This window comes from Phaseolus vulgaris, chromosome 4 (assembly GCF_051622355.1).
Source record: "Phaseolus vulgaris cultivar YP4 chromosome 4, ASM5162235v1, whole genome shotgun sequence".
Classification (NCBI taxonomy): Eukaryota; Viridiplantae; Streptophyta; class Magnoliopsida; order Fabales; family Fabaceae; genus Phaseolus; species Phaseolus vulgaris.
This window is the reverse complement of record NC_143501.1, coordinates 45,421,281-45,441,188: the sequence shown is the minus strand read 5'-3', so window position 1 is coordinate 45,441,188 and position 19,908 is coordinate 45,421,281. Positions and strand designations below refer to the sequence as shown.

At 33.4% G+C, this 19,908-nt stretch overlaps 4 protein-coding genes across 4 annotated transcripts; 2 read left to right on the top strand and 2 right to left on the bottom strand.

The window, feature by feature from the left end:
* Positions 1-7,398: 7,398 nt before the first annotated feature.
* Positions 7,399-8,654, bottom strand: LOC137837779 (putative carboxylesterase 18). The gene has a single exon (XM_068646901.2). The coding sequence runs from the start codon at positions 8,503-8,505 to the stop codon at positions 7,528-7,530; it is 978 nt and encodes a 325-aa protein (XP_068503002.1). The 5' UTR covers positions 8,506-8,654; the 3' UTR covers positions 7,399-7,527.
* A 3,170-nt stretch (positions 8,655-11,824) lies between these two features.
* Positions 11,825-12,642, top strand: LOC137838880 (uncharacterized). The gene is made up of 3 exons (XM_068648093.2): positions 11,825-12,105; positions 12,186-12,377; positions 12,478-12,642. The coding sequence occupies exons 1-3, from the start codon at positions 11,833-11,835 to the stop codon at positions 12,640-12,642; spliced, it is 630 nt and encodes a 209-aa protein (XP_068504194.2). The 5' UTR covers positions 11,825-11,832.
* A 208-nt stretch (positions 12,643-12,850) lies between these two features.
* LOC137838879 (uncharacterized) lies at positions 12,851-14,367 on the bottom strand. Its single transcript, XM_090301060.1, has 4 exons — positions 14,063-14,367; positions 13,765-13,783; positions 13,096-13,671; positions 12,851-13,024 (listed from the first exon to the last, which is right to left on the bottom strand). Exons 1-4 carry the CDS (start codon positions 14,365-14,367, stop codon positions 12,851-12,853), a joined length of 1,074 nt encoding a protein of 357 aa, XP_090157186.1.
* A 3,524-nt stretch (positions 14,368-17,891) lies between these two features.
* On the top strand, positions 17,892-19,006 carry LOC137836524 (putative carboxylesterase 18). Its single transcript, XM_068645195.2, has one exon. The coding sequence runs from the start codon at positions 17,964-17,966 to the stop codon at positions 18,999-19,001; it is 1,038 nt and encodes a 345-aa protein (XP_068501296.1). The 5' UTR covers positions 17,892-17,963; the 3' UTR covers positions 19,002-19,006.
* Positions 19,007-19,908: the final 902 nt, after the last annotated feature.

Below are 19,908 nucleotides of genomic sequence, written 5' to 3'. Positions count from 1 at the left end.
CCAATAATTGTTATAAATAATGAAAATAAAAAAATATATTATATGATTAAAATAACAGCGAAAATATAAGTAATTTTTATTTGAATTTTATTATGTTTCAAGAGAAGAAATCAAGTTACCGTTAAAGGTTAAGATAGTTATTTATCAAAATTACCCTTAATTATTTATTATTTTGTTTTAGTCAAATGAGTATGTTGTACTTAACTAAATAAAGTAATGAACATAAATGACAACTATGCTAATTTTTTTTTTCGTACAATTTGATTTGTCTTCATATTTTAATAGCGTAATAGTATAAGAAATTTATTATGTGGCTTTTTTTGTTTAGAATATTCTTTTAAATGTATATTTTATATAAAAAAATAATTACTGTATTTAATTTTTCAGACAAAAATATTTTATTTCAATATATATATATATATATATATATATTATGAGAGGTGAGGGAAAAAATATTAATCATTAGATTCAAATTTATTATCACATTAAAGATATTATAAAAAAGCAGTTGCATGTGACTTAAAGTTCTCTTAGTTTATGGGTGGACATTTTTTTTTATTTTTGCTCTCTTTTTTGAGTAAGTTTGGACTAATAAATAAATAATTTTTAAATGAAAATGAGTCCTTGCAATACTCTCTCAAATATTATATTTTTAAAACTGGTTTTATTATTATTTTTAATTTATGAAAAACTACAAATTTTGGTAGTTTCATTTTTTATTAGATAATTTAAAACTAAGATTTCTTTCAATAGTAATCCCATTGTAGTTTCGTTCATTAATTTCATGATTTTAGTCTTCTATTTCGAAAATTCTTAAATATATATATATATATATATATATATATATATATATAACTCTGCATTTAACATGTAAATTTAATATACCATAAAAGTATTTTAATTAATTTAAAAAAGTATTTTAATTAATTTAAAGTAAATTAAGTAAGGTATGCAAAATTGAAAATTAAATTAAATTTTTGAATTTTTTTTAAAACGAAAAATCTAATGTTGTTCAAAACAAAATGAAAACTAAAATAGTAGATGACTAAATTAAGTGAAACCAAAATTTTAATTTATTACTATTTCTTTATTTAATGACTCTGTTAGTATTTTTTATATCAATTGATCCAGTTAATTTGTGAGTACTAAACCACGTAATTTTCAATAAATTTAGCAAATAACTAAGGAAATGTTAAAAATAAGATATGAAAAAAAAATGAACAATCTTGTCTTTACTTTGCATCTTGTCAAAGATTTTCTTTTTATTGTAACTTTTTCTCTTTGAAGGAAAAATATATTTTAAGTGAAATGACATTAACATGTTCTTGAATATTATTTGATATTCACACAAAAAAATGTTGAAAATCAACTTGTGAGAGAGTGTCACTCATTATTTAACAAACAGTGATTGTAATTTTATAGTTTCAATATAATTTTTATATTAAAAGAATAAATTATATTTGTACCGTTTTGTGAACATACTATTTACAAAAGATTTCTCTAATGTTTTCTCTAATGCATTGATTCCTTCTTCAAAGTGGTACCAGTGACATACTAATCTCATTTCATGCATTCACTGTTGCAAAAGATTTCTCACAATCTGTGGTGTAGTGTGTGGTATTTTCTCTCCTGCATTGGTTCTTTCTTCACAGTGGTACCAGTGACAAACCAATCTCATTTCATGCATTCAGTGTTGCAAAAGATTCCTCACAGTCTCTGGTGCATCTGTGTGATGTTTTCTCTCATGCATTGATTTATTCTTCACAGTGATGCCAGTGACAGACCAATATCATTGCATGCATTCACTGTTACAAGTTATGTTAAGGGTATTAAGGTAAAACACTTATATTCTATTACTGTTTTGCATGTGATTTCTTCTCCACGTATGCATTGAATTCCTTATTCACTGCTTTCTCTCATGCACTGGTTCCTTCTTCACAATGGTACCACTGACAGATCAGTCTCTTTTCATGCATAGTTATTTCAAAGTTATGTTAAGGGTATTGAGGTAAACCACTTATATCCTAGGTCCTAGGTGGAAATTACAGCTTTGCATATGTGAGAAGAAAACGAAATTCATTTAACTTGCTCCTCAATTTGCACTATTGCCACTAACATGTAAAAGAAAATATACCATACAAATATTTTAATTAATTTAAACTAAATTAAGGTATGAAAAATTGAAAATTAAATTAAATTTTTGGATTTTTTTTAAAACGAAAAATCTAATGTTGTTGAAAACAAAATGAAAAACTAAAATAGTATCCAGTAGTTTTACCCTATGGGCCTCTATTGGGCTGGTTTTACTCTTTGCCACTGCCACTGTGTTAGGCTCAACTTTCTTATATATACACTTATGTTTTGCTTTTTGTACCAAATTAAGAGAAACCAAAATTTTAATTTATTATTATTTTTTATTTAATGACTCACTTAATTTGTGAGTACTAAACCACGTAATGTTCAATAAATTTAGCAAATAACTAAGGAATGTATAAGATATTAAAAAATAAATGAACAATCTTGTCTTTACTTTATATCTTAAATTTTCTTTTTTATTGTAACATTTTCTATTTGAAGAAAAAGTATATTTTAAGTTATATGGCATTAACATGTTCTGCCATATTCTTTGGTATTAAAAAAAATGTTGAAAATCAACAAGTTGTGAGAGTGCCACTCTTTATTTAACAAACACATATTGTAATTTTATAGTTTCAATATAATTTTTATGTTAAAAGAATAAATTTTATTTGAACCTTTTTGTGAGACATATTTCAATTTGCATGTATTGTTAAAAGAAAAAGAAGAAGTAAATGAATCATTATTCAAGTATATTCCTCTTTTGGAGTTACTTTCTTTGTTTTTCATTTTTTATGATAATTTTTTTTGTTGATATCTTGTAAAATTGGTGTTTCTTGGGAGATTTTCTTGTTCTCTACCTTTCTTCTCCATTTACTCCCCAAGCCCAACATCAACAGAGAGGCACATGTGGAGGAGGCAACTCAACTCCAAGCCTTTGACTGAGCATAATTGAAAGCTCTTAAACATGGGCATCCATGTGATTCAACTCAATCCATTTTGAATTTGGATAAAGGTTTATAAGAGGATAATAAAGGAATGATGGTTTAGAATCTGGAAGGAGATCAATGGGCTCTTTGGTGAGGTCAAAACACAACACTTTAGGGTTTAGGGGAGGGGTTCAACCAACAAGTTTTTAACAAACTTGAAGAGAGTGAAAAATAAGACACACATAGCAGGTGAACCCAAGAGAGGTAATGTCAAACAATAATAAAGTAGGACTACACCAAAGTGTTTTGGGGGTAGCTTCAACATCAAATGAAGGTGCTCATGAGACATGTAAAACCTTGTTTTGAAGCTCATGGAGGGAGGAAAAATGAAGTCCTTGAAGAACTTTTTCATTATAATTAGTAGCATGATTCTTCAAACCCCTTACCAAGGGAAAACAAAATGCCTTCAATCTAAATGAATTCAAACATGAATTTTAAAAGTCCTAGCCGATTTAAGAGTGAAACGACCAGACTCATCTAAAATCCAATTAGGAATATCCTGTTCCTCCTTAACCATGATATGATTAAAACATGAGGCATCTGCTGTAAAAATAAGGAAATATTCCAATCACAACCTGTCCTAAATTGAGAGACTGTATCCGAAATGTTAGCACCATCAGATAACCCTGCAATATAATCAAGAACTTTTACCAACAGTCCAAGAAGTATAATCAAGTACAGTAGAATAAAACTGTTTAATTCCATACCAAAGAGAATAAGATCAATAAACCATTCTAAACTCGTATTTTGATTTAAGAACCCTGACTTTCCAGAGAAAAAACCAAGGTTTATTGCTATAAGCAAAGTTCCAAGCAAGCTTAAGAAGATATGCATTATTTTCATGACGAAGATTAATAATCTTCAAGCCTCCATTCTCAAGAGGAGAACAAATCGTATCCAAATTCACGGTGACTATGTCTTTTTTCATAATATCACCAGTCCAAATAAAATTTCGACACCATTGCTCAACTTGGTTAAGAAGTGAAATAAGTCATTTTTACATATTAAAGCTATAAGCTAGAAATTCAGTAATCACCGTATTGATTAACTGAATCCGACCCATCATGCTAAGAGATTTACCTTCCCAATATGCTTCCTTCAATTTGACTTTATCAACCAAAAGTTGAAGAAATTGACACTTTGGATCACTAACAAATATAGATACTCCTAAATAATTGAAAGGCAAACAACCATGACTACAAAAAAAAATATGTTAAGTTTTGGTGACAAATCTTGCAGAATTATCCATGGTGAAAAAACTATTTTTAAAGTTATTAACATATTGACCAGCAAAATCACCATACGAAAACTTGATTTAAGATAAGTTTATTTTTTGTAAAATAGTTTTAATTCTTCAACTTTATATATGATTTTTTTAAATAAAACAAAATTAAATTTTTAATATTACATACTATAAAATAAAAAGTTTTACAATTTTTTTATTCAGTAGTTTATGTAATTTTAAATAATTTTTAAATTATTATATATATATATATTTATTTATTTAAAAAAAATATTAATTATGATCTTAATGAGAAAAAAAAATATACTAAATCGTGAATCTCAAATCCAAATTTTTTATATCTTATTTGAATTGAAATTATCATCCAAATTGACGACTTCTATTAATTTTTTTTAAAGCAGATTAGAATACTTAATTAATTAAAATTGTAGTCGACTTCGAAAATGAATCGTCGATTTCCATAATTTTTCTGCCATTTTCGTATTTTCATTACCAAACAATATTTCTCTTGTGTTAAAAAATATGTTTGCCTGAAAAAAGATATGGGAGTGGGGCCCACCATTTGGTGCTGTTTTAGGGTTTGTTGACAATTTTGGTGCATGTGGGGATCATGTTTTAATGCTTCAATGGAGTTTCAGCTTTTGGATTTTGTTTTTACCTAAGATGACACGCAATTTAGGTGCAAATTTTTGGAACTTGTTGGGCCAGTTGCTTTTTCATTTAATGCTTCTACTTGCATTTTTATTTTTTGCAAAATTTGTCTTGCTATTTGCTAAATCATTTGGTATCTATGCAGCCATTTTTCTATTTTCCATTTAAAAATAATTCATGGTAATTTTTGCCACTTTTTTTTTGTAATTTAGACAGTTTGCTTCATGGGCCCCTCAGTTTGATATTTCGACCTCCAGAATTTTGTTCTCTTAAAGAAAAGAGAGTCTTGGCCCATTCCTTTGCCCAGCCTATTTGCGGCACATTTTTTAGACTGTTTCTTCCTGCACCTCCATATTTCTTCTCTCACCTCCATAAATTTCCATATTTTTAAAAATATCTTTCTTTAATATTCCATATTACGTAATTCAAAAGTTTTTTTTCAAATTTGTAATTAGTTTTCGGATTACATAATCTAATCTGGAAGCTTTTTTTTTCAGATGTATGATTAGTTTTCGGATTATATAATCCATAAGTCTTTTTTAGTTTCCGGATTATGTAATCTGGAAGTCTTTTTTCAAAAGTGTATCCGGATTACATAATGAAGCTACTCTATGGGGGTGACACAAGAAGGATGAAAATGTATTTTCATGTTTTGTATGGGGTGACAGAAGAATCTATGCAGGTGTAGGAAGAAGCAGTCCATTTTTTATAATGCACCACACAGTAGTTTTTTGATTTTTTTTCTATAAACCTGGACCTATTCGGCTGGCCCATTATTTCCGCTATATGCCACTCGCGTTTCATATCTGCACTATTTTTCTGAAAAACCTGGCCCATTTGTCTGGCCAGTACCTTTTATGTTTGCCACCCCTTCTTTTATTTGTACACCCATTAGCTTTCATTTTCTTTAAAACGTGTGGGCCCTTTCGTTCGGCCTAGTGTTACTACTATTTGGAACACGTTGTTTACATATACAACCACCAACAATTTTTTTTCAAATATAATTTTGTCACGTACAAATAAATGTTAGACACTTGTATGACATGTCATGTAAAATTTGATATATTAAAAAAAACATAAACTTTATTTTTTTTTCTTAAATAAAACTTACATAAAGAGTTAATCATCCTGATATATAATTTATATCATCTCTAGTTACGGTATTAAACATATTTGCTTGCATTATTTTATATTTCAATTAGCGTAAATTAAAAAAGAAAAATCCTAAAAAATATAAAAGTTTTATAAATAAAAAATATCAACACCAACCAACATATAATTAAAATTATACCATCTTATAAGTCAATGTTGTATTATTTAATTAAATTTATTTTTTAATATAGTATTAAAGTTATTATCATGAAATTTAGTTAACTTATCCGACCAGCTATAATATTACATTCACATAGTTTAATTTAACAAATTCTCCTACCCATATGTTTTTTTATGGAGTCACGTCTAAAGGCTAGATTTTTTTAAGGAGTATTTATTTTATTTTTGTTTGCATTTTACTATACCTATTTATCAAGTTTTTTTATAAAAATCATACATATCAAAATCTAAATATATTGAAGAGAGAAAATAGTTGTAGTAGTCTACTTTTGTTCTATATATTTGAAGTTATTTCAAACTAAATAAATATTTAAAAGTGAAAGAATATATTATTAACCCTTAACTTTTAACTTTAATTATTTTTTCAAAGTGCAAAATTTGATTCTTCAGTTTAGTATATTATTAACACAATATTTATTTCATGGTATTCGTGTTTATTATCATCATCATCGTAGATTCGAGTTAATTAAAGTTATTAATTAAAATTGGTCTAAGACATTGGTATATTTTTAGTTACTGTTCTCGAACTAGGTTGGGGATTGGGAGAACTATTGTCTTCGGATGTCACTCGGTCGGTCGTATCTCACTTCCTCCTTCGGTCCTTCTCGCTAGATGACTCCTCAGGCGGGTGGGGTACCTGCAGATGGCACTCCAACGCTCAAGTCAGTGGGGTATCGTATTCGACTGGTTAGAATATGGTAGATAATGACGTACCTTCTTCCTTGGAATGCGTGATATTTATATTACCTTGATGGGCCCTTACTGTTGGGCCGGATTAGGAGGTTGTTTAGCGGTTAGGGTTGGATTAGGTCGTTTCCTAACCATAGGTTAACCTTTGCTATTTGGGTCAACCTTTGACTTGAGCACCTTATGTCGGTCAGCCACGTATGATATATGGTCGACCTCGTACCTTAAAGTATGGTCTTGACGCATGGATTGACCGGATAACATGACCAGTCGGCCATCCCGGTACAGTTAGAATATATGAATAAATTTATAAAACTTTATGAGAATTACCTATAATCATTAATAGCCATTAATTGCTCTATGTAAATTACCCAACCACCATGTCCAATCATAACACAACATGAATACAAGTCTATCCAATTTATGTTTTTTTCTAACATGCAAACAAAAATATCATTTATTTTTTCACATTAAAATTATAAGATTACAAGAAAATAAAATCTTATTATTATAATTATAATATTAGAATATCAAACTTGAGAGTGAACTCTAACTACCAGCCACTTGCTTGTTGATGAAATGGTTGACATGAGAAAGAAGCTGAGAAGCTTCGGGTAAATACGGAAACAAGTGAAACCCGTGAATCATATTCGGGTATTCAATTATTTCAATATCCTTACCCGAATTTCTTAACCATTCATAGTACCTTCTTTGCCAATCTTTTATTGGGTCAAAACCCGCCACAACCAAAAGCGTATTCGGATAGTCCAGACCCGAAATATCCACCGCATTGGGCCCACTCACATTAACCACTTCGTGGTCACGGTCCGACCCGGTGGGCAAAAAAGCCTTCCAATACCAATCGGTTACATCCAACGAAACCAACGGGTCTTGCGTGATTCGGATCTCTGATTCGAGTCTTTCTTGCCCTCCGAAAAACGGTTCAATCGAAACCAACCCGATTACTCTCACGAATCGGAGCCTCTCTTTACAAACCCGAATGGCCACGTGGTGGGCGATGTTCCCGCCCGAACTATCACCCGCCAAAAAGCACTTCCCAACGTTTCCCAAAACTGTGCCGTTTTCGTCGAGGTATTTAACGACGTCGAAACCGTCGTCGTTTTGGGAAGGGTAACGGTGTTCGGGGGCGAGGCGGTAGTTAACAGAGATTATGACGGCGTTGAGGAGGCGGCACAAGGAGCGGCAGAAGGCGTCGTACGTGGTGGAGGCCGGGGAGAGGAACGTGAAGCCGCCGCCGTGGAAGAAGACGACGACGGGAAGGGTGGCGGCGGAGGCGGATGGGGAGAAGAGGCGAAACCAGAGGTTGCGTTTGGCATCGACAGTGACGTCGGAGGTGGCGACGGCGTCGATAGGGTTGGGGTTGGGAGGGAGCTGGGGGTCGAAGAGGTTGAAGAGACGGCGGTTGACGGTGCCGTTAGAGCGGCGAGAGGCTTTGAGGAGGAGAGAGAGCAGAGTGGTTAGTATGCGAAGCTTCCATGGAATGGTTGGTTTGGTTGATGCAGCCATTGCAGGTGGTGGTGAGTTGACTCGGTTGACACGGTGACTCGGAGAGTGAAACGAACAAGGGAAGAAGTGGATGCAAGTGAGAAGATTTTTTATAACTATTTCTGATGACTAGGATAGTGTTTATACAAATATTAAATAAATAAACTGATTTTTTTTATGGAAACAAATGTATATAATTTATGTAAAAAGCTACAGAATTAATTAATTAATAATAATGCCAAAGATAGATTTTAAAGTAACTACTATAATTATTGTTAGTTACATGTTATAATTAAAAAGAGAGGAATATATTTGAATTAAATTTTATATACATAAAAGAATGCAAAAAAATATCTATGGGCAGAATTCTTATCTTTGGGTATCTGAGGTGAGGGTTGGTTGGTTCTGTCACCTCATGTCTTAATTTCCTTATCTCAATTCCAAATTATACATGTGAAAAAATAAATGTTAGCATTTATTTGGATTAAGAAGAGGTTAAAGATTGAGTAAAATATTTTTATTTTTTAAAATTAAGTGTTTTGTTTTGCATTAAGTAGTAAAACTCTTAAACTTTAGTCTTTTCCTTTCTCATAATACAATATATTATTATTCTTTTTAAGGGATTTCATTCTCATGCTAGTGCCATACTCATTAAGTGTAGTTTTTTCCCCATGCCTTTGTGCTTGCATTACTGATTGAGATTTTCCATGGGCTTTAACTGGGCTTATTGCCTTCAATATACAGATATTTCTTGCTGCACCCCTATACTTTTTTCTGCACCCCTATATTCTTCGAAATACCTAAGTTACCCTTAATAATTTTGGATGATTCTAGAATAAGAGTGTTCCGTAAGCAAAAGTGTTTTCGAAATTAGAAATCAAAAAAAGAAAACCATTCCAAAATATATATTTATAATTTTTGGAATGATAAATCCATAATTCATAAAATATGTTATGGAAACATTATGAAAAAAGTAATCTGTAAGTAATTTTTAAAAAAGGTAAAATAATATTTTCAAAAAATTATGAGATGCAGGGAGAAAATTGTTAGGGTGCAAGAAAAAAACACCCTCAATTTACTCCTGATAGCTTCTTCCTGCACTTCCATGATTTCTTCGGGCACCTCCATAAAGTTTAAAAATACCAAAATTATCCTTCAGTAAAAAGATAAAAATGAAAATATTGTTTGTCTGCTAGTGAAAAAAAGGAAGTTACTTCATGTGGTGGGGTGCAACACTCGAGCTTGAGTGGTGGTGGTGGTCCTTGAAGTGGTGTTGGAGGTGGTGCTGAAGGTGGTGCTTGAGAAGGTGGTTGAGGTGGTGCACGGTGGTAGGTAGCAGCGGTGGTAGGTGGTGTTGGCATTGGCACCGTTGGTGAGGTACATTCTCATTCTCATTCTTCTGTCTTAAATAAATATTTCCGCATTAGTTAATCCGGTGGATTCACGGATCACACAATCCGGTGCTTAAGTAAAGCGTTTTGGATTAGATAACTTCTGTGCATACCAGATCCAGAACCTGCCAAAGTCATATTTCTGGATTGTGTAATCCGGTACCAAATGAACTATGGATTACGCAATCCGAAAGTGATTTTAAAACTTTCAATATGCCTTACGTATTACGTAGTCTGGTACTCATTTTGCTATATGAATTTCAATTACGCATTACACAATTTGGAAGACATTTGGAACATCAAACATGACTTACGAATTACATAATTTGGTAGTCATTTTGCTGTGAAAATTTTGACTTATGGATTACACAATCCGAAAGTCACCTGAAATGACTTATGGATTACGTAATCCGGAATTCATTATGCTGTTAAAATTTGACTTATGGATTATACAATCCGGAAGTCATGTTTAAGTTGTCAATTACAAAATCTTATGCTATTTTTGTTTTGCATATGTGAATTTATGGAAATTTATAATAAAATGAAAATTTATGTTTTATGAATGAAGGTGTAAGTATGGAAGAATTAATGAATTTTGTGCATCAACATGAATTTTTTGAAGGGGACTATGGTATCCATTTTACAACAAATGAGGTGAATACAATTTCATTTCATTTATGTTTACTGCATTATAATTTGAAGAAGTGATTTTGTAATATTGTTAGAATAACTTTGTGTAGGTGTTTCCTTCGTGAGAAGACTTACTTGAATGGGTCCATAGGGTTGGTTATGGACTTGGTTTTGTTATTGTCATTATTAGGTCTGACATAGCAAATGGTAAGCAAGGGAGAAAGACATATGTCTTGTTAGGCTGTGAAAGGGGGGGTAGTTACAGAAAGTACAAGGATGGTTTGGAGGTTAGTGTAACTGGTACTCGAAAATGTGAATGTCCCTTTAAAGTGCGAGGTAAACCTGTTGGAAAGGGTCAAGGTTGGGTATTTAAGGTAGTATGTGGTACTCATAATCATGATTTGTATGATACCTTAGTTGGTCATTCATATGCAGGCAGATTAAAAACGAATGAACATGTGAAGAACACTTGGATTATTCCGCACAAAGAAAAGTTTGTCAAGTGTTGGACAAATTTGTTAATGCATTTGGGAAATACAACATCAAACAGGTATATGAATGCCTTTACTTTGTTTAGAATGTGTATAACGTGTAATTGTTTTATTATGTTTTATACTTATAGAGGGTTGAATCAGCTCATTGGTCTTTGAAACGAATATTACAAAATAGTATGGGAGACCTGTGCTCGTGTTGGGATGCTATCAGGCATGTTATTATACTTCAACATAACGAGATCAAGACATCATTTCAAATGAGTCTACATGTGATAGGACACACATTCAATGTGCAATTGTATAAAATGTTGGTTGGCTCTATATCTAAACATGCTTTAATTCTCATTGCTGAAGAGTTTGATCGGGTCAATGATGTGGGGTTTGATAGTGAACGATGTGGATGTGTACTCAGACAGATTCACGGATTACCATGTGCTTGTCAGTTAGCCAGGTATGCTATGGGTGTCATTCCTCTTAATGAAGTTCATGTTATGTGGACGAGACTGAGTTTTTCAGGTTTATTTAAATGTGATTCATCATCTCGGTTGTCAATTCAACAAGAATGGGATGTGATTCTATCCCGGTTCGACGAGGTTGATATTTATGGCAAAGTGACAATTAAAAACAAGTTGCGTGAAATTGCCTATCCGGACATGACAACATTATGTGCACCACTTAATGTAGTTAAGACAAAAGGATCTCAAAAGAGTCAAGGAAATAAATTTCAGAGGTCTACAAAACGCACCCCTTCATATTTTGAGCATTTAGATCGCATCCATTTTGTAAATGATAGTTCATCATCTTTGAAGACTTGTAAGGGAAAGGTTAAGGTGATGACCAACACCAATGCAATTCCCATGCTTGATCAATTTCATCCGAAATGTCACCCTTATATTTTGGATGTAATAGATGTTAAAGCTAATGGACATTGTGGGTTTCGTGCTATTGCCTCATTGTTGGGGATGGGTGAAGAGTCATGGCCACTCATCAGAATGAATTTATTCAAAGAAATATCTCAGTGGCGTGAAGAATACGCAACATTGTTAGGTGGTCATCAACGAGTAGAAGATATCAAGAGGTCCTTACTAGTGGATGAGTTGTCAGTGGTAAGTGCATATTCATAAGACTCATGTGCATTGATTAATTGAACCTGTATGCAATCTAATTTCATTATTGCATTTTGCAGGCTAGTGTTGAAAAATGGATGACAATACCGGATATGAGATACTTAATAGCAAGCAGATACAATATTATCTTAGTTTGTTTGTCATTGAAACAAAATATTACTATTTTTCCATTGCGTACTGCACCCCCTACCGATGCTAGTCTACACCGATTACTATGTATTGGTCATGTGTATGATTCACACTTTGTGCAGGTAAGGTTATTACTCAACACATTATATATATATATATATATATATATTTTATTTTTTATTATTTTTTTTCTTTGTTTGCTAATTTCCATTTGTGGTGCAGGTAAAATTGCTTGATGATTGTCCCATACCTACCGCTGACATTTTATGGTGTACACATTGTTACCCAGAGGCAAGGTTATGGTCATCATATTACATTGCTCAGATGCAATCTTTTACACAATTAATCAATATTAGCCCGACATATGTGAATCTTGGAGACGATTGATGTAAACATAATTTATTATGTCGGTTTCTGATGCATAATTTATTACTTAAGTTCTGATTCATAATTTATTACTTCAATTCCGATTCATAATTTATTCGCATTTATGTTAGATAAAAAATAAAATAACAAACACTATAACATAAATTAATTAAGCCATATTGTACACATACAAAGTTACTATCATTACAATCATGTAATAAAAAAAATATCAACGACGTCCACGAACATTACGTGATCGTCTCGTGTAGACTGCCCCGTCATCTGTCACACTCCGGGCTAACTTTAGCGCTGTCTCCGTACTCTCATATGCGTCAGTGCCTTCAGTGACCTGACGACAATCTATAATGCACTGGAGGATATTGACAATGCGCCTAAATATACCCTGCACCAATTTCAAAATAAGTTAAACTTGTCAAATATATTGTTTAATCACATAACAATAAAAAAACTTACCGCCTGTGCACGCTCATCTTGAGACGAATGACCTGCCTGCTCAGCATTTGGACTATGAAGGCAACAATGTGGTACAACACTGGGTCGATCTCCAAGTTCACCTCTGCGAATGTATGGGTGTGATACCGTCCTAAACCAAGACATGTACTCAGGAACACATGCAGATGGACTAGAAGCAACTCTCAAACCTGTCACCACGTGGTGATCAAACTGCAACCACGTTTGATCAATGACATGTGCACCAGGAGCCTCAGCCGCCATCGGTGATGGTGGAATGCTCTGCTCATACCCAAATTGGCACAAAACACGCTCGGGCATATGTCTATGTGATAAGCTGCCCAATCGCAAGTGACTTGAGAATAAATAAATGGTCTCAAATGGTCTGCTCAATCTATGGTCCTCATACGGAGTCCAGATGATGTCATCGTGTGTGACCCCATCCAACTGCAACCGCACATCACCAACTACGCAAATATGAAGTGCAACAATATACCGTGCTACCCGCGGGTGTACCTCGTCATATGAGGGATTAATATCCCTTCTTCCCTTGCTCGAGAAGTGCTCATAAATCCATGCCTACGTAATTCAATCATATTAATTATAAAATATTTAATACAAAACATTATGGAATGTAACATGTGATTGCTAATTATTTGTATGGTTTCATACCTGAACCAGTGTCGCATAACTGGCCAATTGCTTCGTGTTAAAATAAGATGCATCCCCCAACTGCTCATATAGATATGTAAGTGTTGCTGCTCCTCATGCATATCCATGACACATGTAGATTGCTGAATAACAATAAGTACGATATAGATACAGAGGTGGCACTTTTATCTGCAAAAATAGTGCATCCAAGCAGATGCAACAAGTAAGCCCTGGCAGCACACTCCCAAGCCTCCTGAGCGCAACATTCCTCATATATATCTTGAAGCAACTCAATCGTACGTGGACGCCTCAACACTACCTCATCTCAGCCTTCCCCCGAGTCTCATCCACCCCTAGTAACTTAGCTAAAATTGTTGCAGCTCCGTTGTAATCTAAGGGCACATATGTTGGGAATTGACCCAAAATGGGGAGGTGTAAAAGAGATGACACATCATCAAGTGTGATGGTCATCTCACCTACAGGAAGGTGGAAGGAGTTTGTCTCCCGATGCCACCTTTCAACAAAGGCTGAAATCAATCCCTTGTCACCCACTTCATAACTTATATTGCACAAACTAAACAATCCGGAATTTTGTACAAGTAGCTCAATATTAGCATGAGGCATCCCAAATTTACGTAATTTCCTACCGTGAGATACCAATTTAAGTTCTCCCTGATCCTAATATAAATTTTGTATATATTAAATATAATTAAATAAATTTAAACAATAATTAATAAAGATAATTTAATTGAAGGTTTTTTTCGTTCTTACCTCACCCTCCCAAAGCTTAACAACAATATGGTCAGCAAAATTTACCAGTAAAGACATATCAGAAGGTCCTCCAGGAAACCCTTCTCCATGGTCTACTTGGTCATCATTCTGTAATCCTTGTTCGTTGTCATTATCAATATGAACATCATCATCAATCCTTTCCTCGACACCACCTCAGTCTCTTCTACGGACGGATGTTGTCGGTCTTCTGCGATCATGATCCTGAGATCCACCACCTCTAGTTTTAGCCATATGTATCCACAACACAATTTAAATTTCAATTATTTACAAATAATAAATAATATAATCATGAATTTGTGTACATAATATAAAATTTAGAAATTTTTTTTAACAAGTGGGTTGGAAACTAAATACATAACAAAAACGCAAAATCACAAAAATACAAACTTTGTAAGAACACTACTGGATTACATAATCCGAAACATACACAATGTAAACCTAAACCGGATTACATAATCCAGAATTACTAAAATACCTAATCAGAATTACTTAAATAACCTAAACCGGATTAAGTAATCTAGTATTACTTTACATTCTCAACTATACCGAATTACATAATTAAGTGCCTATTACGAAAAAATGCAGAGTACCGGATTACACAACAAACGAATTATAATACCAGATTACACAGCAGCAGGTTTCAGAAGCAATGCAAAATCTGGAAAATTCAACTTACTAACCTGTGAAGAGGGCACTTTGGATGTGTGAGTGATAGAGAAAGTGGGGTTTAGAGAGATTTGAGAGATGAAGAGAAAGAAACCTTCGAATGGGGGTGTGGAGCGGCGCCGCTGGAAGGAACAGAAAGAAGAGGCACGAAGGTGAAAGTGAAGGTTAGGTAGGTTAAAGGTTAAAAGTATATTAAAATATTATTTTAATTTTTTAATATTTTTACTGAAGGGTATATTAGTAAATGTACTTTTAGTATGGGGGTGGGAGAAGAAGTCATGGAGGTGCAGGAAGAAGCTGTCTTTACTCCTTGCTACCTTGTCTTCCAAAAGTCGCACTCCGAAGTACTTATTGGGCTCAATAGGTTCAACTACAACCTAAACTAAAAATTAATATTTGCACATATTTTACAAATAAAAGGAAAAATAACTCTTAGACTGTATGAGTTCAAGAAATCCAAAATAAAGAAAGTAAACAATTATTTTTATGAGCAAATACATTTTTTATTGTCATGCTTCTAGTTATCCTTTTTAGATATCGTGTTGTTATTTTTTGTTTTGAAAATGGTGGAAATTCGATTTTTTGTTTGAACCAAAAGAGTGTGGTCTTGAGGAATTGATCCTTGATACATTGGTTGAGGTCACAACACAAAACAATGTTAATGAATAGAGAAAACAAATTGGGCAACAACAATGTTTAAGAGAAATTTGATGGGAGGTAAGCCTTAAAAGAAATTGAACTCCATAAGAGTGAAAAGGGATGAGTAATAACCTATATTGAATGAAGTGCTCCCACACAAGGTACCACTTGCACCATTTCTATTTTTTCATTCTCTAAGTTAGAATAAATAGTTCCTTGTCCCTTTTATTCTTTCTTTGTGTTTCAAGATATATAGATTTATTCTGTTTTTGAAGGTCATTTCATGTTGTACTTGTGTGGATGTCAGAGTCAAAGTAGTATTGATACATGTTGGTACACAATTTGTTGTTGTGCTAGTAACTCCCTAATTCCTCAACTTCTTTCTCCTTCGCGCGTGCGCTCGTCTGGTCGGCGGAGTACCTGCGATTGTGCTCTGACGCTCAAGTCAGTCCTAGTGATTAGTCTAGTCTCTCAGGATATCAAAAACATACCCGTTCCCCCTTTCAGAAGTCCCTTATATAGGTTGACTTGGGTCTCTTCCTATGTGGGTCGGATAGTTGGTTGCCCAGACATGTGTCATGGCTAGTGGTCTCCAAGTCGTGCATAGTGGTTCCCGATATTACAGGAACATGTTTCAACGTGCCTTTGACCTGTTCAATGATGAGTAGTAACCCTTTGTCACATATTTATAATATTATTTATTATTTATTAATGCATTCGGTCGTCCGGTGTCCGGTACACATGTCAAAAAATGTTAAATTGTGATTTACTTAAAATTGGTAATTTTATAATAAGAAATTATTAATTATAATAAAAGGTAGGAATTGAGTGTATAATTACAAACACTATCATGAGAACCAAAACATTTATTATTTGAAAAATTAATTCATTACATTTGATTAAAAAAGAAAAAGAAATGTACCATTGTATCCTCATTATTATTTATAATTAATTAATGATCCTTCTATTGATATATATTGTGTGATATGTATACTTGTTTCATGAATTCTTAATTCCTATTTATATTATAGTATATGAGCACTCAAATTTTTTATGTCATAATCTAATAACAAATAACCATATAGTTAAAAGATATTGATTGTGTAATAATTAATTTAAATATCATATGTAAAGTAGTTTTCAATTATCTCACAATAATTTTCACTCATAAAATAACAAGGAAGCATATGATAAGTTAAATGTAAAAAATAATATGCAAATAGATTATAAAATTTAAAATATATTTTGTCATTTCCAAAATTCGAATGTTTGAGGATGATCTCTATAATGATCCTTGACAATTGCAACTTTGGAGTGTTGAGATATGACAATGAGATGATGGGAGTTTCATCGTTAAAAATACTCCGACAATATTAATGAAAACATAAAGTATCAGTGTAGTATGTATTTAATTTGGATTAGGGACTATTTATTGGTCTTTTGTAGTGTTCGTCTATCTCTCTTCGAAAAAAAATCAAAACAACTTTCTTAATTGTTTCTCATATTCTCTTTATTCATGCATGATGATGCACATAATATATTATGTTCTGTTAGACTTATGTTAAAAAAGAAACAATAATAAAACACACTTGAATACAGTAAATATCAAGTATATCTGCGGGCTTCAACAACTAGATTCGATCGCCAAATTTGATCTATAAAACTATCAAATCCAACTCATAATGATCGGATTTTAACCTGATGTTAACTAAATAAAACATATTTTAATATAAATTCTATTGTAATAATATTTAAGAGAAAGTAACGTGAACTCAATTTCATTTAGTTAATACTTTTAATAACAATCTTGTAAGAAATGAAATGTTACAGACTTTATAACAATTAGGCCAAGAACAATTTAGGTGTAATTTAGGGAAGGATTATTTAGACATCTCATTTTAAATGAAAACAACAAAATAATATTTGTATATTTGTAATAAATAAGCTATTTTTATCAAAGAACCCCTTGGAAGCTTTTATTCCTATCTAACTATGGATAAATAAAGACCACTTTTCTTTTAGGACAGAGAAAATGACATAAGTGTGGTGTTGGCACATGTTATTGTTCCTCTGCGATTCTCCTATTTGAAGCTTCACTCGCTCTCAGAAACGCAGAAACGAAAATGGTGACATTCAAAGCGCCTGAAACCTCAAAACCCAAGCCAGTTATACCTTGGAAGGCACGCATTTCACTAACCTTTCTTTCTACCATTTCCGACACCGCGCGCCGCTCTAACGGCACAATCAACCGCCGCCTATTGAACCTCCTCGACCTCAAGTCCCACGCCAACGCCACCCCCGTCAATGGCGTCACCTCCAAAGACATCACCATTGATGCCCAAAACAAACTCTGGTTCCGTGTCTTCACCCCCTCAGTCTCCTTCGCCGCCGGCAGCCTCCCCGTCATCATCTTCTTCCACGGCGGCTGCTTCACCTACTTCTCGCCAGACTCCTTCGGCTACGACGCCTTCTGCCGCCGATTATGCCGCCACGTCCCCGCCGTCGTCGTCTCGGTCAACTACCACCTCACGCCGGAGCACCGGTTCCCGACGCAGTACGACGACAGCGAGGGCATCCTCCACTTCCTCGACGAGAATCCCATGGTACTGCCGGAAAACGCTGATGTGTCAAAATGCTTCCTCGCCGGGGACAGTGCCGGTGCCAATTTAGCTCACAATGTCGCAATTCGGGTCGGGAAGATGGGGCTCCAGGAAAACCGGGTGGGCAATTTAGGGCTCCGGAGAATCCGGGTGGTCGGGTTAGTATCGATCCAACCGCTGTTCGGCGGGGAGGAGCGGACGGAGGCGGAGGTGAAGTTTGAAGGCGTGTCGCTGGTGTCAATGGAGAGAACCGATTGGATGTGGAAGGTGTTTTTGCCTGACGGGTCGGATCGTGACCACCAAGCATCGAACGTGAGTGGGCCGAATTCGGAGGATTTGTCGGGTTTGGATTACCCGGATACCCTTGTGTTTGTGGGTGGGTTTGACCCGTTACAAGATTGGCAAAGGAGGTATCATGATTGGTTAATAAAATGGGGTAAAAAGGTCCAATTGATTGAGTATCCAAATATGTTTCATGCGTTTTATATTTTTCAGGATTTCCCTGAGTCCTCTCAATTGATCACACAAATCAAGGATTTCATCAACACCAAACTCTCCTAATTCAATTCATCAATGTATTTTCATGTAAAAATAATATGATTATATTTTAATATAATGTTATATATGTTTAAATTTAATTAACAATGTATTAAATGTTATTTTAGAGTTTTATTATGTATTGTAATTTCTAATTATAAGATTAAGTAATTATAACTCGATCCTTCTTCTGTCACGTCCTTCTGCTAATTTGCTTATTTATAAATAAAAATATTACATTTTTATATTTTCAAGACTATTAAATATCATCTTATTTGAGCCGGTTTCTTTATAAATAGTAATAAGAACAAGAAGTAAATATAAAAGGAATTAATCTTATTTAAAATCAATTTATGCATTATAACTTTTAAAGAATTTAGATCATAATTGTTTTTAGAATTAAATAGGTACTGGCTAGGTTTTAAATAGGTTGAAAGATAGAAAAGATAGAGAAGTTATGTATAATGAAAAATTAAACTAAAATAAATAAATAATAAAATTGGGAAATACTGTACCAAAATTCAATACATAGGTCCAAAATATTTATACATTTAATAATTGTAAAGTGCAAAGAGTAAAAGTCCAATTAAGTCAAAAGTTCAATAAGTGAGTGTTATAAATTGATTATGATTTTATCATCGAAGTCCCTTGTAGATACACACACCCGAGAGTTAATTCTGAGCCCAGAAGTCAAGAGTTGAACTTAACCAAGCCAGACAAGTGAGAGTCCATATCCCACATCCGAGAACCAGTCCAAACCCAAAATAGTGAACATTGTAGCCAAAAACCCAAGATAGCAGTGAGAGTCCAATATACTGAGAAGAGAAGAAGAGTATTAATTGTTTCTAAGTTCCTCTAAGTACAAAATATATAAGTTAATTTATATTTTAAAAAACTTTGTTTCACTTTCTTATAATAGAGAAAATTTTCT